The following is a 23,214-nucleotide window of genomic DNA, read 5'->3' on the forward strand; positions in this document are numbered from 1 at the left end:
TTTTCTCTGATATAGCTTGTCATATATAGGATTCTGGCTTCACAGCTAGCGCACTTTTGACAGGTCAAGACGAGGAAGCAAGATTTGTGCACCAGTTACTGGGTGATATGGAAGCTACCTCAAAGAGGATAATTTGGTGTCTACACCCTAGTTATACCTGGTGGACTAACCTGCTGTACTATAAGATAAGGAACCTCTTCAATGTATGTAGTTACTGTAGTTTGATTGGCTGCATATATATAAACTAATAAACCCCCCTAATGTGTAGAGGATCGATTTGTGAGATTATGAGATTATTGCAGAAATACAGTCCACTTATCATTATACAAATTGCTATCGAAGTATATAAATTAACGTAAATATAAATTCATATAAATTAAATAAATATAAATCTCACAGGTCGGTTCCCACAATTACAACACATTTGCTTGGCTTAAACTCCAACAACCATTTATTCAACCATTTCTGTTGCTTGTCCATGTCTTCTTGAAATCTCAAGCTGTCCTCATCTGTTTTAATCCTTCTAATAATTTTGGCATCGTCAGCAAACATTGAGAGGAATGAGTCTATACCCTCTGGGAGATCATTTACGTATTTCAGAAACAGGATAGGTCCGAGTACAGAGCCCTGTGGGACTCCACTAGTGACTTCACGCCAATCTGAGGTCTCACCTCTCATTGTAACTCTCTGCTTCCTATTTCTTAGGGACTCCCTTATCCACTGGAGCGCCCTACCAGTTACTATGCATCATCCTTTTAGGGGATACCTGTGTCAAAGGCATTCCGACAGTCCAAAAAAATGCAGTCTGCCCATCCTTCTCTTTCATGCTTAATCTTTGTCTTATGAACATAGAATTCTTATAAACCTGTAAGGCAAGATTAACCTTCGCTAAACCCTTGTTGACGGGTTTTCACGAAGTCTCTTCTCTCAAGATGTGTTACTAGGTTTTTTCTCACAATCTTTTCCATCACCTTGCATGGTATACAAGTTAAGGACACTCTCCTGTAGTTCAGTGCCTCTTGTCTGTCACCCTTTTTGTATATTGGTACTACATTAGCAGTCTTTCTGGTAGGTCTCCCGTTTCCAGTGACCTACTATACACTATGGAGAGTGGCAAGCAAAGTGCTCCTGCACACTCTTTCAATACCCATGGTGAGATTCCGTTCGGCCCAAGAGCTTTTCTCAAGTTCAGCTCCAATGGGTGCTTCTTGACCTTATCTCTTGTAATTTCGAACCTATCCAAGGTCACCTGGTTTGCTGCCACCTCTCCTAGCGCCGTGACGTCTCCCTGTTCTATTGTAAAGACCTCCTGGAACCTTTTGTTGAGTTCTTCACACACTTCTTTGTCGTTCTCTGTGTACTTGTCCTCGCCCACCCTAAATTTCATCACCTGTTCCTTCACTGTTGTCTTCCTCCTGATGTGACTGTGTAGTAGCTTTGGTTCAATCTTGGCTTTATTAGCTATATCATTTTCATACCTTTTCTCAGCTGCTCTTCTCACACTGACATACTCGTTCCGGGTTCTCTGGTATCTCTCTCTACTTTCTGGTGTTCTGTTATTACAGAAGTTCTTCCATGCCCTTTTGTTCAGCTCCTTTGCTTTCATACATTCCTTATTAAACCACGGATTCTTCCTTTGCTTCTCTGTTTTTTCCTGTCGGGCTTTGACAAACCTGCTTACAGCTTCCTGACATTTTTGGGTGACATAGTCCATCATGTCTTGTACGGACTTGGTTCTGAGTTCTGTGTCCCAATGCATGTCCCATAGGAATTTATTCATCTCCTCATAGTTTCCCTTTCGGTACGCCAGCCCTTTGGTTCCCAGTTCTTTTTTGGGGGTGATAATTCCCAGCTCAACCAGGTACTCAAAGCTCAGTACATTATGATCACTCATTCCCAATGGGGCTTCCAACTTAACTTCCCTTATATCCGACTCATTTAGGGTAAATATCAGATCAAGCAAGGCTGGTTCATCCCCTCCTCTCATTCGTGTTGGTCCCTTGACGTGTTGACTTAGAAAGTTTCTTGTTGCCACATCCAGCAGCTTAGCTCTCCATGTGTCTGTGCCTCCATGTGGGTCTCTGTTTCCCCAGTCTATCTACCCATGGTTGAAGTCTTCCATGATTATTAGTCTGGATCCGTTCCTGCTAGCCACAGAAGCTGCTCTCTCTATTATATTGATGGTGGCCAAGTTGTTTCTATCATATTCCTGTCTGGGTCTTCTGACATTCGGTGGGGGGTTATATATGACTACTATTATAATTTTCTGTCCTCCAGTTGCTATGGTGCCTGATATATAGTCACTGAAACCTTCACAGTTCTGAATTACCATCTCTTCGAAACTCCAACCTTCTCTTATTAGCCACGCTACACCACCTCCTCCTCTCCCTTCTCTTTCTTTCCTCACTACATAGTAGCCCTGTGGAAACACTGCGTTTGTTGTGATTTTCGTTAACTTTGTTTCTGTGTGTGCTATTATGTCTGGGTTTTCTTCTAGTGCCCATTCTCCGAGTTCACTTGTTTTATTTGTAATCCCGTCTATGTTAGTGTACATCGCCTTGAAGCTCACTTTCTTCTGTTCATTTTCTTGTCCCTTTCTTGGTGAGCATTCTGCTGGTGTGGGAAGCTGTTCCGTGGGTGAGAAGATCTGTGATATGTGTGTGTGTGTGTGTGTGTGTGTGTGTGTGTGTGTGTGTGTGTGTGTGTGTGTGTGTGTGTGTGTGTGTGTGTGTGTGTGTGTGTGTGTGTGTGTGTGTGTGTGTGTGTGTGTGTGTGTGTGTGTGTGTGTGTGTGTGTGTGTGTGTGTGTGTGTGTGTGTGTGTGTGTGTGTGTGTGTGTGTGTGTGTGTGTGTGTGTGTGTGTGTGTGTGTGTGTGTGTGTGTGTGTGTGTGTGTGTGTGTGTGTGTGTGTGTGTGTGTGTGTGTGTGTGTGTGTGTGTGTGTGTGTGTGTGTGTGTGTGTGTGTGTGTGTGTGTGTGTGTGTGTGTGTGTGTGTGTACTTACCTAATTGTGCTTGCGGGGGTTGAGCTCTGGCTGTGTGTGTGTGTGTGTGTGTGTGTGTGTGTGTGTGTGTGTGTGTGTGTGTGTGTGTGTGTGTGTGTGTGTGTGTGTGTGTGTGTGTGTGTGTGTGTGTGTGTGTGTGTGTGTGTGTGTGTGTGTGTGTGTGTGTGTGTGTGTGTGTGTGTGTGTGTGTGTGTGTGTGTGTGTGTGTGTGTGTGTGTGTGTGTGTGTGTGTGTGTGTGTGTGTGTGTGTGTGTGTGTGTGTGTGTGTGTGTGTGTGTGTGTGTGTGTGTGTGTGTGTGTGTGTGTGTGTGTGTGTGTGTGTGTGTGTGTGTGTGTGTGTGTGTGTGTGTGTGTGTGTGTGTGTGTGTGTGTGTGTGTGTGTGTGTGTGTGTGTGTGTGAATGAGGGAGGCGTTGATATGTTTGTTTATGAGAGAGGCCAGTTCACAGGGCTTTCCGGGCACGCCAGACACAAAATCTATTGCTAAATATATAAATTTGAAAATGCCAAGACTTGTCATACCTACAATACTACCAATCATGGTATGTACGTTATATGCACAGGAGATATACATATATTTATATATGAGAAAGTCACTAACATTGTATAATGACACAGCTGATTCTGGAGCATTATTTGTGAGAAATTTTGCTAAATCGTTATACGGTTTGCTAAACATATGTCTTGTAAGTTAAGTTTGGACGAATATATTGCAAATAAATGGCTTAAATAGACTATATAAAGTTTTTTTTTTAATTTGTATCCACAATATATTACAAGGAACATTATGCAATAATTTATATGTAAAAACAGCTATTCCAAGTATTTTTGTATTTCCAGAAAATAATCATCAACTTAACTAATTAAATGATACCACACCTTGTACTTAAATTATTAATAAAAAATCTAACCTAAAAAAATATTAACCCATACCCATGGGCGGAATATGACGTTTAATTAAAAAATGTATTTTCTCTCAAACAAAAGTTTATATACAAAAAAAAAAAAAAAAAAATACAGAAAGCGTTGCCATAATTATTAATATCAGCGTCACTCCGGCTGCAAAGCCCATAACTTACTCATTAATAGCGCCCTCCTGTTCCTGCTGCTGCTCCTGCTGCTGTTGATGCTGCTACTGCTGCTGCTACTGTTGTTGCTGGTCTTAGTGCTGTTGAAGCTCCTGATGCTGTTGGTGCTTCTGCTGCTGTTGCTTCTCCTGCAACTGTTTCTGTTTCCGCTACCGTTGCTGCTGTTGCTGTTGCTACTGTTGGTGTTGTTGCTGCTGCTGTTGCTGCTGTTAATGTTCCTGTTGCTGCTCCTGATGTTGTTGCTGCTCCCGCTTCTGTTGGTGCTCCAGATGCTGTTGTTGCTGCTTCTACTGCTGTTGCTGCTTGTGACATTGCTGCTCCTGCTGCTGTTGCTGCTGTTCATTCTCCTGCTGATGTTGCTGCTGCTGTTGCTCCTCCTGCTCCTCTTGCGGCTCCTGCTGCTGTTACTGCTGCTGCTACCCTTCCTGCTGTTATTGCTGCGCTGCTGTTGCTGCCCCTGCTGCTGTTGCTGTTCCTGATGCAGGTGCTGCTCCTGCTTCTGTTGTTGATTCTACTGCTGTTGCGGCTCCTGCTGCTGTTGCTTCTCATCCTGTTGTTGCTGCTCATACTATTGTTGCTGTTCCTGCTGCTGGTGTTGCTTCTGCTGATGTTGTTACTTCTGCTGCTGTTGCTGCTCCTTCTGCTGCAGCTATTGCTGCTTTAACTGCGGTTGTTGCTTCTGCTGCTGCAGTTGTTGCTTCTGCTGCTGCTGTTGTTGCTTCTGCTGCTACTAATCTGCTTATGTTGCTGCTCATGCCTCTGTTGCTGCTGTTGCAACTTTTACTGCAGTTGCTGCTCCTGCTTTTGACGCTTCTCATGTTGCTGCTTCTGTTGCTGCTTCTGTTGTTGATTCTGCTGCTGTTGCTATTTTTGCTGCTGTTGCTGCTCCTGTTGTTGTTGCGGCTTCTGCTGCCGTTGCTGCGGTGAAAAGTGAAGTAATTTAGATTTTGCTCTGATTGGCATTTAGAAGTTATATTTGGCTTATGAATAAGTGCATATGTGACATATTAATTTATTGTGAATATTTGAATTTACCTTGAAAAGCTGAATAGAAAACACCCACCTAACCTAACCTGCTTAGTATGTTAAGATATTACAATTAGTACTTAACGTAGACCTATATTGATATTACAGTTTTATAAAAAACTAAAACTAAACAAAAATATATAAATAAATTTTAAAGTAACTTAGGATATTGTCAAATTTTTAAATAAAATTTCTATTGCTTAATAAAACTGAAAGGAAGAGTTAGTGCCTTGGAAAAAAATATGACTTGGCATTAATCACATATGTACTTATTTATAAGCGAAATATTGCCTATAAGCAATAAGTCATATATTTACTGTCTTGTGCGAGAACGGGTTGCCACACGACCACAAGCATGACCACACACACCTCACCCCCACACACATCACAATGCGCCCCCAACACACAGCACAATATGTTTACGATCATCACCATCCCCCTTAGCTCTTCCCCTCCCCATCCCCCCCTTAGTTCTTCCCATCACCCAACGTCCTCCTTACAGCCAAGAAGGAGGAGGAGGAGAAGGAGGAGGAGAAACACGCAGACGCACACACAAAAACTATTTCCTTGGCATGATGAGAAAGACTGCACCGTAAGAGCGTGCAGCGAGGTACACCCCTCCTATAGCGTTCCAGCTTGGATGCCTGGAACACCGCCATGCATATCCCGTAGACTGCTTTTATGAGTATTTTCTCCTTGGACACGCGATGCGGCCGGAAGTTCGTTGCCGGTCATATTCCACAAGGGGGTTAAATGCATGAATATGTCAAGGAATTGATATATAACAGGAGGAGGAAGAAAATATTGCTGTAGGCACTTGCTGGAATTGAGACTTGAGAGAAATAAAGACAGAGACAGGAAAATAGAATATAGGAAAACTAGTTAGGAACTTGTTCCTTGGTGATTTCCCGGGAATATTTAGCAAGCGACCCTTGGAATCGATTCAAATTCTGTTAGGGAATGGCAATAACTTCCCAAGCTTCCCCCCCCCCATCTTCTCGGCTGTTGCATGCCCACACTGCTTGCAGGAAATAAGCTACATGAAGTAGCACCATCCAGTGGTGGCGAACTGGTGGATAAGTAACACCTACGTAGGTGTGTTGACTTATATGCAGCCATTATTCTAACTACCACAAGCTACTATTGTTACAACAGCTACTAATATATCTTTAACAACTACAATACCTGATACTATTATTGCTACTAATACAACATATGCTACTATTATTACTACTAATGCAACACCTGCTACAAGTATTTGTCATATCTCTGTCCTCTCCTCACCGCCGTGGACGAAAGGATTGTTTACTTTTTATCGACATCAATCCGCCCTTGTACGTCTGGCACCTTTCTGGTAGGCAGTTCTTAACATAACGGGTTAAACAATTACCTGGACTGATCACATATTTTTTCTTGTTTAATATCCACAGTTTGTTGTCTCATATTTGCTTCTAGCTTTCCGCAGCGGACGTTCACAACACTAGTTTTTTTTTAATTATTTTCACCGAGTTCTCTCTGTAAAACACAGTTGGACAATTTCTGTTTTTCTTGTGTTAAGAGTAGTTCTATCAATAATGCCAGACCTCACATGCAGGTCGGATAGTCGGTGGTAAGGGTAAGACAAAACAAAAGATAAAGAACGAAGAAATATACCCTTATAGTTACTAATTAATTGCGACCGATGGATGGAATGGACTATGCCTTAAGACGAGTTGGACGGCAACACTCGCCCAAATGACACCAGGATCCAGAAGTGAGACATAATCTGCCACGGAACTGAAGGTGCAGATTCATGTTGACTGTGATGAAGGCCTTTGTGAGCACATAAATGAATGCATAGTGAGTACATGGATAAATGTTTTGAAAGTACATAGTGAGAATATGGAATATACATCGTAATGTTGACCAGACCACACACTAGAAATTGAAGGGACGACGACGTTTCGGTCCGTCCTGGACCATTCTCAATCGACTTGAGAATGGTCCAGGACGGACCGAAACGTCGTCGTTCCTTCAATTTCTAGTGTGTGGTCTGGTCAACATACTTCAGCCACGTTATTGTGACTCATCGCCTGCATACATCGTAATCATTATGGATGAGTACATGGTGAGAATATGGAGGAGTACATAGTGAGCATATTGATGAGAATATGATGAACATGTGAATGTCTTCTTTTTGAGTATATATGTGAGAACTTGATTAGTAAACGGATGAGTACATGGTGAGCACATAACTCACCATGTACTCATATCTCTTTCTCTCTGAGAGAGAGATATGAGAGAGAAAGAGAGAGAGAGAGAGAGAGAGAGAGAGAGAGAGAGAGAGAGAGAGAGAGAGAGAGAGAGAGAGAGAGAGAGAGAGAGAGAGAGAGAGAGAGAGAGAGAGAGAAAGAGAGAGAGAGAGAGAGAGAGTGTTACGGACCCGAGTCCAGCATCGGAGCACGGAGCAGTGACAACAACGCCATCTGTGAGTCCGCTCCCGAAACCCCCTCCAAATGGACGACGCCATCTAGTGAGGACGGGATATACCGGCCACAGGTGCTGGATTCCCGTCTAAAACAGCTCATAACGTAGCCGCTGCTGACCTCTGGTGAGGTGGCGCTTAGACGGTGAACGCCATCTATGGAGCAAAGAGGTGGACGTTTGTGTCTAAGCCTGTGAGTGAGGTTCCCTAGAGCGTCCCAGTATTAATGACGTATCTGATTGCAGAGTCGACCTGGGACTGCTGTGTTGGACGATGGATGAGTCTACCTAAGGCAGCCAAGGTCTCTTCACCAGTCTGCTTTGAAGAAGTTGTGAGTCACCCCCGGACGAACTCTGTTGAGAGTATTAGCCTGCCTGTGACGTGGCAGTGTCGGAAATCGCCTTATCCGGGGCTGGCTGGTGGAAGAGACTAGCCACTGTGGTGCTTAGTAAGGAGAGTGATCAGCGGGATCACACGAGGCTCCTGCCTAGGGCTCGTAACCCTAGTATCGGTCGTGGAGTGGCCTATACAGCGGAGCTGATCGGTACCTGCCAGCTACAGGCTGGATTGTGGTTGAAGGCCTCCACGACGGAGCACCCAGTGGGACTGTGATTTGGCTGGCCTGTGGCCAGGGTAGATTCGCCAATAGAATCATAGAGATCGTGGAATCATCGTGGGCCACGGAAGTAGGAACCAGGGCTACCCAAAGTGTGCACCGTGGAGCATCCTGTGTCTTCGGAGGAAGACAAGCTTGTACATAATCGTGTAGTAATAACCCCCGTGTGCAACTGTTATATATTTATTTATGGTGGTAGTGAATATATATATATATATATATATATAAATTGGAACATTTGTATCCCTCCCCCTTTAATCTAACTTGCGTTACGGAACACACCCCTTGAAAGCCTCTACTAACTTGGGGCCGGATACCCAAACTCTACTAACATCAGAGAAGAACGCGGTTGCGTCCAACTAGGGCCGTAACAGAGAGAGAGAGTGAGAGAGCGAGCGAGAGAGAGAGAAAGAGAGAGAGAAAGAGAGAGAGCGAGAGAGACAGAGAGAGAGCGAGAGACAGAGACAGAGAGAGACAGAGAGAGTGAGAGAGTGAGAGAGAAAGAGAGAGAGAGAGAGATTTGAGAAACGTTATCTCCCAGTAAAATCTATCGATTTGGCGTTCAGCTTTCCTTTCATACATAACCCGCTGCAGTCAGAAATAATTTTTGTTAACTCGATCCATGGTCAGCCAGCTGGTGCGGCGGCTGCGGCTGGTGCGGCAGGTGCGGCAGGTGCGGCAGGTGCAGTCAAATGCGGCTGCGGTGACCTCTCTGGCGGGTGTGTACAGTGCAGATTTTCTCTATGACAAACTGCAACTGGTTCACGAATTAATCCACAGAGCTTATGGCTACAGTTTCTGTTTGTTTCACTCTTGTATTTGTTTTGTTAGTCCCCCTCACTGCCATGTAAAGCCAGTTTGTGCTATGGAAAAGATTTGTATTTATCTCCTTTTTTCCTTGAGAATTGTAGATAATAGTTCTTAAAGATGTTACATATTAAATGTAAAATAATCATAACGTATCTCGAAGGAAGATAACGAAATTCATGACGAGATTGAGAGGAAGGGAGGAAGAATAGAAGAGAGAGAGAGAGAAAGAGCGAGAGAGAGAGAGAGAGAGAGAGGGGGGGGATGTAGGGTGAGAGGGGAAGAGAAACAGAGACCTGAGAACCGCTGAGTACCCTCTTTAATACAATATGTTATAAGTGGTATAATTACCTTTTCTTGTTTAAACCATGCTTATGAACTTTGCATAAAAGGAATGATTTATGAGCTGTTTGTAATCAACGGCAGGTGAATATCAGATTAGCTAAAAAGGCCAAAATTAACTTATCAGCTTATTTTAAAGAGTATATATATATATATATATATATATATATATATAGAGAGAGAGAGAGAGAGAGAGAGAGAGAGAGAGAGAGAGAGAGAGAGAGAGGGGAGGTGCTATTGTAGTTTTATGTTGTGCTGTGTGGTGTTGTCTGGTGAAGGTCTAGTGATGATGTAGTACAGTATTGGTTATGTTTTTTTGTGGTGAAGTTTTCGTAGTGAAGTTGTGTTGTTGAGTTTTCGTGGGGTAATTGAGGTGAGGTGATTATTCTTTTGAGGTTGTTGAGTGTATGTGTAGTTTTGTTATTGCATGGTAATGTGTGGTGTAGGTGTGGAGATGGTGTTGTGTGTTATATCTGAACCGTTGGAGATATTTGGTAGTATTGGGTGGTGAAAGTATGATTGGAGTGTTGTGTGGAGGGGTTTGGTGGTATGGTTTATTTGTGGTGGAATAGCTGTGGTTGTATAGCTATGGTGGTGGTGTTGGGTGTAACAGCTCTGGTGATGAAAGCATCAATGTGTTGCAGACGTTTAAGCACAACCTTCCACATCTTCCTCTTTAAGAGCAGCGGAATATTTTTCTTTTCTCGCCCACACCAGCAGAACAATTCTCTCAACGTCAGAATAATTATCTCACAACCACAATCATTCTCTCATCATCACAATCATTTTCTCACCAGCAGAACAAATCTCTCACGGCAGAATTATTATCTCGTTATCACAATCAATCTCAACATCACAATCAGTATCTCACCAGCATACCAATTCTCTCAACGGCAGAAAAATTATCTCCCCATCACGATCATTTTCTCGCCATCACAAGCCTTCTCTTACAATCACAGTTATTCTGTCATCATCAAATAGTTGCATCACCTGTTCAATATTTCTACACCTTCTGAATGTTTCGGTTACCATCATAAAGTTTCCATCGCCAGCAGATGCTTTTGTCTCTGTCTCCAACACATTTTTTTTTATCCGTGCAGAATATTTATCTTATCACAAATACATTTTCAACTCCAGCAGAGTATTCCCATATTCAGCAGTGTATTAGTATTCCGATTACTATCAGACTATACCCGTCACTATAGTATTCCATTCATCATAAGAGAATCACATCACTAACAGAATATTCCCCGTAACCATGAGAGTATCACACACACACACACACACACACACACACACACACACACACACACACACACACACACACACACACACACACACAGGCAGGCGGGGGTGGGGGGAATGGTCCTAGCACGGATAAGGAACTACCTAACAGGAAGGAGCCAAAGAGTTACGGTAAGGGGCGAGAAGTCGGACTGGCGAACAGTAACAAGTGGAGTACCACAAGGATCGGTGCTGGGACCAATTCTATTTCTTGTATATGTTAACGACATGTTTACAGGCGTAGAGTCCTACATGTCGATGTTTGCGGATGACGCAAAGTTGATGAGAAGAGTTGTGACAGATGAGGATTGCAGGATCCTCCAAGAGGACCTGAACAGGTTGCAGAGATGGTCAGAGAAATGGCTACTGGAATTCAACACGAGAAAATGTAAAGTTATGGAAATGGGACTAGGAGATAGGAGACCAAAGGGACAGTACACAATAAAGGGGAACAGCCTACCTGTGACGACGCGTGAAAGAGACCTGGGGTGGATGTAACACCTAATCTATCTCCTGAGGCACATATAAATAGGATAACGACAGCAGCATACTCTACACTGGCAAAAGTTAGAACATCATTCAGAAACCTAAATGAGGAGGCTTTTAGGGCGCTTTACACTGCCTACGTGAGGCCAGTCTTAGAGTATGCCGCCTCATCATGGAGTCCCCATCTGAAGAAGCATATAATGAAACGCCTGAGGGAACTGTGCCTTACGACACTAGAAAGAAGAAGGGAGAGGGGGACATGATAGGAACGTATAAGATACTCAGAGGGATTGACAGAGTGGACATTGATGAAATGTTCACACGGAATAGTAACAGAACAAGGGGACATGGATGGAAGCTTGAAACTCAGATGAGTCACAGAGATGTTAGGAAGTTTTCTTTTAGCGTGAGAGTAGTGGGAAAATGGAATGCACTTGGGGAACAGGTTGTGGAAGCAAATACTATTCATAATTTTAAAACCAGGTATGATAGGGAAATGGGACAGGAGTCATTGCTGTAAACAACCGATGCTCGAAAGGCGGGATCCAAGAGTCAATGCTCGATCCTGCAGACACAACTAGGTGAGTACAACTAGGTGAGTACACACACACACACACACACACACACACACACACACACACACACACACAAAACCACAACCACACACACACACACACACACAACCACAACCAGCTACCCAGTAACGCCAGAAGGGAGGACAACCCCGCCTCCCTCCTCTGCATAGAAAGCCACCTTACCCCAAACCCTCCCTGCCCCAACTCAAATGTTCAGCCAAATCTCCCTTTCCATATCTCAATTACACCTACCATCGTCCCCATCCCTCCCATATCACCATTACCTACACAATAACATCACAATACCATCACCCTCCATACCCCATCACCCATATGCAAAATCCACCTCACCATCATATAACTCCCATCAACTTTCAAACCTGCCCATCACGTGCGTCATCAACCATCATGGTCGAGAGAAACTGAAGCCGGTGAGAACATCAACATGGTAATTAGCCATATTATAGCATAAGGAAATTGATTTGCAGAAAGCAATTATGTGCATACTGTTTGTATTAACTATTTGTTTAAATATGGTCGTTTTATATACTTAATAATTAATGATTTGTTATTACTATTGTGATATTCTTTTTCTTGATTAACAGTATTACAATAAATTGTATGTATAATTGACTTCCTAGTGACTTTATAAGTAATATCAGTCAATATAATTTAAACGTGATTTATCAATATTATATGTTTATTAATTAATAAAATTAAAATTGTGGTGATTATTCTTTAATATAGAATCCATCAAAAATGTAACGTATCTGTCGTGTCTTCCTAAACATAAAACAAATTAAATAAAACATCCCGAGTTCTTACAGCTGCCCACATGTGAATAACTTGATAATCAGCCATAATGAACAATGGACGAATTCTACTGTTAAAAATTTTCCTCTAATGCAAAATTAATAAATAATTATGTAGAGGAAATTAAATCATATTTGCAATAAAATATCAGAATGTCCCATTTCAGAATATTAATAAATAAAAACACTTATATACGAAAACTAAAAGTCTTTATCGTATAAAATTGTTGTTGATTATTACTTGAATCAACCAAAAAACGTAATCCGCTCTGTTTATACGGTGGTGAGAAAAAGTGGTAATCTGATTTTACAGCATGATAGTATACACTAAATATATTTGTTCCTCTGCTCAACCAATTCAACGCTAAATCACCGAGAAAAACAAATTTTTAATCTGCTTATGGCCTGCCCGCATCAGAGCCGTACCGTAAATACGAGTTAATCTCCAGGCCAAACACGCTCCTCCAGTGAATACTGCCATCCGGAATACCAATAACGGTCTTATTGGTCTCCATATTACCCTCCGATCTCTGTGTAACGGGACAAAAATTGCCCTGGTGAATGCTGTTCAAAATGCCGTTTAGAATTTGTTTTCAAATTTTAAAAGTTTGTGTGAGTGTATGTACTCACCTAATTGTGCTTGCGGGGGTTGAGCTCTGGCTTTTGGTCCCGCATCTCAACTGTCAATCAACAGGTGTACAAGTTCCTGAGCCAATTGGGCTCTATCATATCTACACCTGAAACTGTGCATGAAGTCAGCCTCCACCACATCACTTCCTAATGCATTCCATTTGTCAACCACTCTGATACTAGAAAAGTTCTTTCTACTATCTGTGTAGCTCATTTGGGCACTCAGTTTCCACCTGTGTCCCCTAGTGCATGTGTCTCTTGTGTTAAATAACCTGTCTTTATCTATCTTATCAATTCCCTTGAGAATCTTGAATGTGGTGATCATGTCCCCTTTAACTCTTCTGTCTTCCAGCGAAGTGAAGTTTAATTCTTGTAGCCTCTCCTCGTAGTTCATACCTCTCAGCTCGGGTACTAGTCTGGTGGCAAACCTTTGAACTTTTTCCAGTTTGGTCTTATCCTTGACTAGATATGGACTCCATGCTGGGGCTGCATACTCCAGGATTGGCCTGACATATGTGGTATACAAAATTCTGAATGATTCCTTATACAAGTTTCTGAATGCCGTTCTTATGTTGGCCAGCCTGGCATATGCCGCTGATGTTATCCTCTTGATATGTGCTGCAGGCGACAGGTCTGGTGTGATGTCAACCCCCAAGTCTTTTTCTCTCTCTGATTCATGAAGAATTTCATCTCCCAGATGATACCTAGTATCTGGCCTCCTGCTCCCTACGCCTATCTTCATTACATTACATTGGCTCTAGTTAAACTCTAACAACCATTTGTTCGACCATTCCTTCAGCTTTTCTAGGTCTTCTTGAAGCCTCAAGCAGTCCTTCTCTGTCTTAATCCTTCTCATAATTTTTGGCATCGAGAAATTAGAAATCTTGCTTCTAATATATGTAAACACACACACGAGAAATTGTGTATGTGTGTGTGTGTGTGTGTGTGTGTGTGTGTGTGTGTGTGTGTGTGTGTGTGTGTGTGCGTGTGTGTGTTTGTGTGTACTCACCAAGTTGTATTCACCTAGTAGTGTATGCGGCGTCTGAGCTTTGCATCTTTAGGCCTACCTCTTAACTGTCAATCAACTGATGTACAGTGTTTGTGTGTACTCACCAAGTTGTATTCACCTAGTAGTGTATGCGGGGTCTGAGCTTTGCATCTTTAGGCCTACCTCTTAACTGTCAATCAACTGATGTACAGTTGATTAGAGCCAATTGGTCTCTACCAAATCTACTCTTGAAACTGTGTATGGAGACTGTCTCCACCATATCACTACCTAATGCTGCCTAATGCATTCCACTTGTTAACTACTCAGACACTGACAAAATTCTTTCTAATTTCTCTGCAGTTCATTTGGACACTTAAGTTTCCAACTGAGCTTCCTTGTTCATGTTCCACCCGTGCTAAAGAGTTTGTATTTTTCCAACTTGTCAAATCCCGAGAATTTTGTAAATCGTGATCAAGTCTCCCCATACTCTTCTGCCCTCTAGGGTTTAAGAAGCTTCCCGGGAAGCTAAACGTGAGTTTTAGCTTCCGTAGCCTTTCCTCGTAGCTCATTCCTCTCAGTTCTGGGACTAGTCTGGAGGCATACCTCTGTATCTTCTCTAACATTTTTTTTGTGTCTAAATAGGTAAGGACTCTAGGCTGCTGCTGCATATTCCAGGATTGTTCTGACATAAGTGGTATACAAAGTCCTGAACGATTCTTAACTCAGGTTTCTAAAGGAAAGTCTTATGGTGACCAATCTAGCATATGCAGCTGGTGATATCCTTTTGGTGTGGGCTTCTAACGAAATTCAGTGTGATATCAACCCCAAGATCTTTCTCTCTATTTATCTCCTGCAGGATTTCAAAGGGTACCTTTTTCAGCTTCCTGCTCCCTTCGCCTAATTTCATTACTTTACACTTTCCTAAGTTGAGCTTTAGTAACCATTTTCTAGTCCATTCCTCCAGTTTGTCCAGGCCATCCTGTAGTCTCTGTTTATCTTCATTGTTCATTGTCTTAATTGTTCTCATAATTTTTGCCTCATCAGCAAACATTGAGAGGAATGAGTCTATTCCCTTTGGAAGATAGTTTACATATATCAGAAGCAAGATGGGTCCAATTACAGAGCCCCGTGGGATTCCGCTGGAGACATCTCACCACTCTGATGTCTCCCCCTTACAGTTACTCGCTGTTTTCTGTTGCTTAGATACTCCCTTATCAACTGGAGGACCTTACTTTTTTCTCCAACTTTTGTAACAGATTTTTAAGAGGTTCTGTGTCAAAGGCTCTCTGACAGTCCAAGAAAGTGCAATCTGCCTACCCTTCTCCTTCTTGTCTAATTTTTGTCGCCTGGTCATAGAACTCTATTAAGCCTGTGAGGCATGATTTACCATCTCTAATCCCATGCTGGTGATGTGTTACGAAGCTCCTTCCCTCTAGATGTCATACGAGCCTTTTCTCTCGCGACGTTCTCTATCACCTTGCATGGTATACGAGTTAGGAAAACTGACCAGTAGTTCAGTGCCTCTTTCCTGCCACTCTGTTTGAATATTGGGATTACATAAGGAGTCTTCCAGCTTTCCGGTAGGTCTCATGTTTCCAGTGACCTGTTATACACCATAGAGTGTGTGCCACACTTAGAGCTTCTGGACCCTCTTTTAATATCCATAGTGAGATTCTGACAGACCCCACAGCCTGTCAGGCTCATTACTGGTGAGCTCAAATTCCATCTAGGGTGTTTGGTTTGCCACCTCCTCTTCCTGTACAGGGGGTCTTCTCCTTGCTCTAAACTTCCTGGAATCTATTTTTAGGTTTTTTAAACACCTTGTCATTTTTTGTGTATTTGTTCTTCTAGTTTCTCAGTTTGGTCACTCGTTTCTTCACTGCTGTTTTCCTCCTGATATGGCTGAGGAGCAGTTTTGGTTTGTTATTTTCTTTACTCACTATGTCATGTTCATACTGTTCCTCTGCTTTTCTCCTCACTCTCAGATACTCATTCCTGGCCCGCTGGTATCTCTCTCTGGTCTCTGGTGTTCTGTAATTACTCTAGTTATCCATGTTCTTATACTCAGTTTCTTCGCTACTTACATTTCTGATTGAACCAAAGATTGAACAAAGTTGAGCCTATCCAACCAGGCCATACCACCCATCCAAACCATCCCACTTATTCAAGCCATCCCACCCATCGAAGCCATCCCACCCAACCAAGCCATACCATCCATCATAACCGTCCCTCCCAACCAAGGCATCCCACCCATCCAAGCCATACCACCTATCCCTACCTAACATTACGAACCTTCTACGGAGCTCAACAGGGAAATGAGTAGACCAAGTAACCAAAATGTATCCTAAGATTTAGTAAACTAATGCTGATAATATATCGAACGAAGCGAATAAGCTTAAGGAAACCTCTATGACGTATAACCTGACCCAATTGCTGTAAAACAGACAAATTTTAATGATTATTGATACAATGTTCCCCTACAATCAACCACATCTCATGAAAGAGAAAACAAGGATTGAAACATACATGGTCTAACCCTGCTACGTAAGTGAGATTTAAAGTTTAAGGAAGTTACAGTCAAACACAAATGGGTAAACAGACTTTGTCAAAGTAATCATTGCAACAGATGGAAGCAAAGAAGCATTAGTTGTTGAGATCAAACAAATTAAGTTTGGATCTGAAGATGTTAACCAAGCTGTAACAGCCATCACACAAGCAGGACCTGTTCCTACAGGGAAAGCAAAACTTCTAATCATAGGAGATTTAAATCAAGGGGAAAATAGATCTGAGGGCATAGAACCCATGAGGAAGACGTAGTGCATGAATAGCAAAGTTGGTGGATGCCACTGAAGCGAAGTTCCTAACACAGCACGTCAAAGAGGAAACTAGCGGGCCAGCCAGAAGTTAAGGGCCAGCGTAGGCATATCCTACAAAAAAAAAGAATCATAAGTAAAGAAATTGAACTGATTAGCTAGAGTTCGCCTTCCCTCACGATAGAATTAGACTTTGATCAAGTAGATGACATAATTCCACTGGTAGCGAGTGACGATAACGTAATGCTCATTGAGAAAAAAAGTAGGCAAAAATATTTATTTACTATTGTACACCAAATAAAAAATCTTCAAACTAAAATAGTTGTTTGTTTAGCTAACAATTGCATGAGACAGGAGGCATAAAATTTGAAAAGATAGAGACTGCCGAATGAAAAAAATATTACATGGATTATAAAACATTTAACATACATAAATGTCACAATTTCTCCAGTATATCCAAAAATAGGCAGTAGTATAAGAAAACATCTGAAAAAAAACATTAATTTAATAATGAAAACCAGGAAGCATATATAGCTGAAAACGATAGGTGGATTGGTGACGCACTTATGGCAGAGTGAGATTACTAGTCATGCATAACGTTTTCAGACACAGGTGAGGACACCAGGACAAACGCAGTGTCGCTGTGAATCAAGGGTGAATATATACAAAATATTAACTATATACTCAGTTTAGCTGAACAACTTTAGTAGACCCGTATAAGCTTACAAAATTGCAAAAGCTTAAAATGTCATAACCAGATGTCAATGTAATCAAACCGAAATTAGGTTGATATAAGTACTGAATTTTTGGATTATGATGGCATCCCAAAGATTGACAAGCGGGTCCCTTTAAGGATATAACGTGACCAATACACTTTGAAGAGCATTTGACTGGAATATATCTGGGAGTAGACAGTACTGCAGTATGTAGCTTCAGCGTGCACGCAGCTGAACACTGCATAAAGCATTGTGAGAAAGTAAAGAGATTTCAAACATTAATGGTCTCAGAACTCAGAGTTCTGAGCTATGAGAATAAGATTAGTGAAGTACACCTTACCGCTGTAGCCAAATTGGCACAAAGTGCCAATTTGGCTACAGCGGTACAAAGTGACATGATAACAACATATTATATTATTTTAAAAGCATTAACAAAGTGCATACAAAACAACATTTATAGAATAAACAGTGGCAGGACGAAGCACCGTGGGTGAGAACTGTTAACTAAGATGACTCATAGGCATGGAAATGATGTCATTCTTCATTGTTGTGCGTCAATCTTCCGTGCATGAGCAGTGTATTTCTTCAATGAATGAGTAATGTACTTCTTCAATGTAAAAATTGTACACTTCTTCAGAGTAACAGTAGTGAGCTTCTTCAGTGCATAAGTAGTGAGTTTCATAGCTGAAAGAGTAATGAGCAGGAGTAGTTAGCAAAAGGGTGATGGAACTGAGGTTAATCCCATGCAGATTACAGGCGTAGGACTGGTATACGTCAGTTAAGATGGTTGGAAGCCATTGTAATTGGCGATTGGTTACCGCAAGGCGGGGTCCATGAGAAGACGTTTGAGATTGAAGCATTTTTAACTGAGGAAACTACCTACACAACAGACAACACCTGAAGAGTAGTAGTTTAATCAGAGCCAGGGGCGTTCCGATCTCCTTTTCCAGGGGACACGCTCCCGGCCCCGTATTTTAGTTGTCCTAGACAACGGCACGCTCCAGGCGCCCCTATTTTTCGTAGTCCATGACGGCGGAATGCTTCTGGGTCCTTTTCATTTTGAGGTCCTTGACGACGTCGTCACGCTCCAGGGCCACTGTTTATCAAGATAATTTTACGACTGCTCCAGTCCAAGCTTACTCTTTATTGAAGTTATTGATAATGGCATGTTCCTGACCTCCCCCCTTTTTTCCATGGTCCTTGATGACGCCTTGCCCATACAATCCCCCTTTTTCGAGGTTCTTAAGAACGGCAAGCTCCAGTCCCTCTTTTTTCGACGTCGTTGACGATGGAAGGCACGAGGCACAACACATGACCGCCTCCACAAAATCAGCACGGTACCGTCACAACACCACCATCACAGCACCGCCACCACACATCAGCACAGCAACAGATCACAACCATAAACGTACATATGCAACACAAATCAGAACCAACGCCACAGTTCTTACCCCCCCCCCCCCCGCCTGCAACCCTAGTCCACCCAAAACATCGATATCTCCTCCACCTCATCTCTCCCTTTCCACCCCATCTCCACACCGTTTCAACCACTCTCTCCTATCTCACTTGGCGCCCCTCTCTTCACTTGTAAAAACTGCGTTGTCCTAATTTTGGCAGGAGCTTTAGTGGTGAGTGAGTCATATTTTGTCTCCTGTCCCCTTCAGGGTTGTTGCCACCATCCTCCTCCCTCCCCCTCTCTGTCTCTGTCTGTCTCTGTCTCTGTCTCTGTCTCTGTCTCTGTCTCTGTCTCTGTCTGTCACTCTGTCTGTCTGTCTGTCTGTCTGTCTGTCTGTCTCTCTCTCTCTCTCTCTCTCTCTCTCTCTCTCTCTCTCTCTCTCTCTCTCTCTCTCTCTCTCTCTCTCTCTCTCTCTCTCTCTCTCTCTCTCTCTCTCTCTCTCTCTCTCTCTCTCTCCCTCTTTGCCTCTCTCTCTCTCTCTCTCTCTCTCTCTCTCTCTCTCTCTCTCTCTCTCTCTCTCTCTCTCTCTCTCTCTCCCTCTTTGCCTCTCTCTCTCAACGAAACCTCCAAATTAAAAATTATCGTTCCTATCACTAATTTCCTTCCCTTCCTAAATTCGTGGTGATGTTCCTGAAGATGGTGATAGTCCTGGTGTAGAGGGTCCCAGTGGTGATGGTAGAAGTGAAGAGGGCCCCCCACGTTGATGGTCGCATCACTGATGGCACCAACAGTGATTGTCCCAACGGTGATAATGACAGCTGTGATATACTTGACGGTGAACAAGAGACACAAATAGGGGTAAAGGAAGTGAAGGAGAAATAGAGAAATAGAGAAATAGGAAGAGAAATAGAAAGAGAGAGAGAGAGAGAGAGAGAGAGAGAGAGAGAGAGAGAGAGAGAGAGAGAGAGAGAGAGAGAGAGAGAGAGAGAGAGAGAATAAATTACACACGAATGGAAAAAGAAAGAAACTGAGACACAGGATGAGAAACAAAGAGTTTTCAAAGAGGAAGAGAGTGAGAGACACAGGAAGAGGAACAGAGAGGGGTAGAATCAAAGGAAGAGGAACAGAGAGAGATACAAACACAGGAAGAAGAACAGAGGAAGAGGAAAAGAGATAAACACAAGAAGAGGAAGAGAGCGAGGCTGCTCTTAGAAATGAAGACAAAGAAAAATCTTTTGGTGTCGAGATCCACTCACTTATTGTTACTTTTCCATCTCTGGAGTGAGAAAAAAGACTGAGAAGAACGACAAGAAGAAAGGATGAAAAAACTTTTGATTTACGCTCAGAAAATTTTCACGTTATTTAACAAGAACTTTTGTTCTGTAATTTAAGTTATTGTTTAAGAAACACTGAAGCAATTAAGTTTAGAAACGACTTCAGAAATTGTAATTAATTAATTCTAGTAGATCTATTAATTACCTCTTATAAACAGTTTTTAATTATTATTTAACATGTTTTAAAAAATATTTGGGAGTCTCTTCTGAAAAGATGCAATAACAAAATAAATAAAATGAAATACGTACAAATTCACAAAATTATTTAATGAATAAAATACCAAAAAAATTTTTATCATTTTTTTTTAAACCTCTCCAGATGAACAGTAAGACCTAACTCAGTTTCCAGATAAGAAGTGAGGCATTATCAAGCTTTTTCAGATGAGGACTAAGATCTTTCTTCGTCTCTCCAAATGAGGAATGTGAGAAATCGTTTTAAGCTTTTGCAGTTGAGAAGAAAGACGTAAAATATCGCATCAAGATTAAACAAATATTACTTAGCATTTCCAGACAATTACATAGTATTTTAAATATTTTGCCAATATTTTGGACAATTTTATGTTACATTAAATACCGATAGATTTATATATATATATTTTTTTTTACTCAGCAAATGCAAAAAGTGTACCTTTGTCATCTATTCATCTCTGCATCCAGCTCTCCCTATGTGTTGTTCTTCCATTATTTATCTCCCCTCCTTTCCGACTCACTCACCGTCTCTCATTCCTTATCTTCTTACCATCCACCTCACACTCTCTTTCATTCTCACTCCTAGAATCAGTAAGGCTCGCCCTCTACGGCATTCAATACAAACCGAAGGTAAAAATATAAACATGATTCTGTTCCCCACATTATATGCAGGAAAAAAATTGCCTCTCCATTTTTGCTGTCCAGTATAATCGATATTTTCTTTTACTTTCGGGTTTAAAGTCTGGATACTGAGTTTAATTACACCTGTATTTTTAAAGGATCCTGTGCAGAGTTTTTGATGTAATCAAGCACACACTCACCTCACTCGGGTTTGTGTGTACGCTGTGCACTCGGTCTCGCGGCTGAGTGGAGAGCGCTCGAGGGTCGTAGTCCTAACGGCCCGGGTTTGATTCCCGGCTGAGGCAGAAACAAAATAGCAAGAGTTTCTTTTACCCTGATGCCTTTGTTCACTTAGCATTAAATAGGTACTTGGGAGTTTGACAGCTGCTACAGGCTTCTTCCTGGGGGTGTGACATCAGGTAATTCGAAGAGTCCCGACAAATCTCAATGAACCGCCAGTAAGCTCAGCATAGTGCATACACGTGTATACAAGTGAATACACATGACAAACTACTCACTGAGGTAGTTGGTGCTAGCGTATGCATGGGAGTACAGTATTACCCTTGATACAATTTGTTCATGCGAATAATACAAAACAAACACATACATCTGTAGATACTGGAAAAAAACTTATGAAAACACTTGTGTTTATACAGGAACGGGAAGGTGCGTAGAAGCCCAACCACTTCCTGCTCCCTCAGTTGGTAACGCCTGGCGGCCAGACAAAGCATAGGAAGGAGGAGAGGTAACATAACAAGTCGGTCATATCAACATACATTTTATCATCCCGTCCTCAGGCTATGTTCATTCCATCCAGCAGCCGACCCTAATGGCACATTAAATTTAACTTGCTGTTTGTTCATTGAAAACAGGAATTTTGTCAAATATAAATTAATATTATTGCTTTTAAGCATATCGTGTATATTTAGGCGAAGTTTAGATTAGATTAGGTGTTTAGGTTCTTCTGGCAATTATTTGCATTTGTAACACGTGGGTGAAGTATTTACACAGCTTCAAACATAGGTTGTCAACAAAGTATTGTTCGAGAACCTTCGAACATCATCAATTTTGAATCGTCGTGTATACAGCGTTTTTTATTCAATAACTTGGGTGTGGGCAGCTGCACGACGTGAACATTTGGCCTGTATTGATGAGGACGCAGTGTATTTCATCCAATCTTCTCTACTGTCCTTCTGAAACAAATAATTTTCCATGTCAACAAATTAAAGTAACACTCAAACACTGTTTGCTGAATTTTATTTTTTAGCAATATTTTATTTTTAAGCTGTTTTATGTTTTGTTTGAATTAGCTATGAAACTAATTTTCCACGTGTAAGATCCATAGCGCTCTCTTCCCCTCGTCCAGAATATCTTTACTCCTCAATAGCGCCCAAATTAATTCTTTCTCTCATTATACGTGACTCAAGATATCCCCCAGATATCCCAAGAAAACCCAAGACACGACCTCCCAATGTTATCAGGGTTAATGAGCCATTGTCTCCAAGACGGATGGTCGTTGGTGTCACCTGGCACCGACTCTTAATGACTAATTCAGCTTCAGAGTCTCAGGAGTTCCAGTCATAATGAGGTAGAGTATTGCCCATTGTGTGCTCAATTCTCTGCGGCCAGGTGCTGCTACTTCCTCCCTAATGCTCTCCTAAGACTTCTATTATGAAGAGCTGTTTTAACAAAGACTCTAGCTTTTAAGTTTATTCTTCGTTTTAATTTGATATCTTGCTGTTTATATCGTGCATTTCGGACAAAATGGGGGTAGCTGGTGTTGCTCGGATGTCTGTCTGTCTGTCTGTCTGTCTGTCTGTCTGTCTGTCTGTCTGTCTGTCTGTCTGTCTGTCTGTCTGTCTGTCTGTCTGTCTGTCTGTCTGTCTGTCTGTTTGTCTGTCTTGTCTCTCTCTCTCTCCTCTCCGATTCACTCCCCGTCCTTTACTAGTACTCTTTCTCCAGTTCTCTCTACCTCCTCCCATTAAATTCTTCCCTCCTCTTGCTCTTTTCCTCCCTCATATTCTCC

At 42.0% G+C, this 23,214-nt stretch overlaps 2 protein-coding genes across 2 annotated transcripts; both read right to left on the reverse strand.

The window, feature by feature from the left end:
• Positions 1–4,083: 4,083 nt before the first annotated feature.
• LOC138367814 (antifreeze protein Maxi-like) lies at positions 4,084–4,401 on the reverse strand. The gene has a single exon (XM_069329789.1). It carries the CDS (start codon positions 4,399–4,401, stop codon positions 4,084–4,086), a length of 318 nt encoding a protein of 105 aa, XP_069185890.1.
• Positions 4,402–4,652: 251 nt separating this feature from the next.
• LOC138367815 (sericin-2-like) lies at positions 4,653–6,558 on the reverse strand. The gene is made up of 2 exons (XM_069329790.1): positions 6,506–6,558; positions 4,653–5,007 (listed from the first exon to the last, which is right to left on the reverse strand). The coding sequence occupies exons 1-2, from the start codon at positions 6,556–6,558 to the stop codon at positions 4,653–4,655; spliced, it is 408 nt and encodes a 135-aa protein (XP_069185891.1).
• Between the last annotated feature and the right edge of the window lie 16,656 nt (positions 6,559–23,214).

Source organism: Procambarus clarkii, chromosome 23 (assembly GCF_040958095.1).
Source record: "Procambarus clarkii isolate CNS0578487 chromosome 23, FALCON_Pclarkii_2.0, whole genome shotgun sequence".
Taxonomy (NCBI): Eukaryota; Metazoa; Arthropoda; class Malacostraca; order Decapoda; family Cambaridae; genus Procambarus; species Procambarus clarkii.

Bases quoted from the DNA above. Each gene is read 5' to 3' on its own strand.
- LOC138367815 (XM_069329790.1), bottom strand. From the start codon at position 6,558: ATGAGACAACAAACTGTGGATATTAAACAAGAAAAAATATGTGATCAG. The intron at 5,008-6,505 runs GTAATTGTTTAA...TTTTCACCGCAG, and splicing joins AAAATATGTGATCAGTCCAG to CAACGGCAGCAGAAGCCGCA.
- LOC138367814 (XM_069329789.1), bottom strand. From the start codon at position 4,401: ATGTCACAAGCAGCAACAGCAGTAGAAGCAGCAACAACAGCATCTGGA.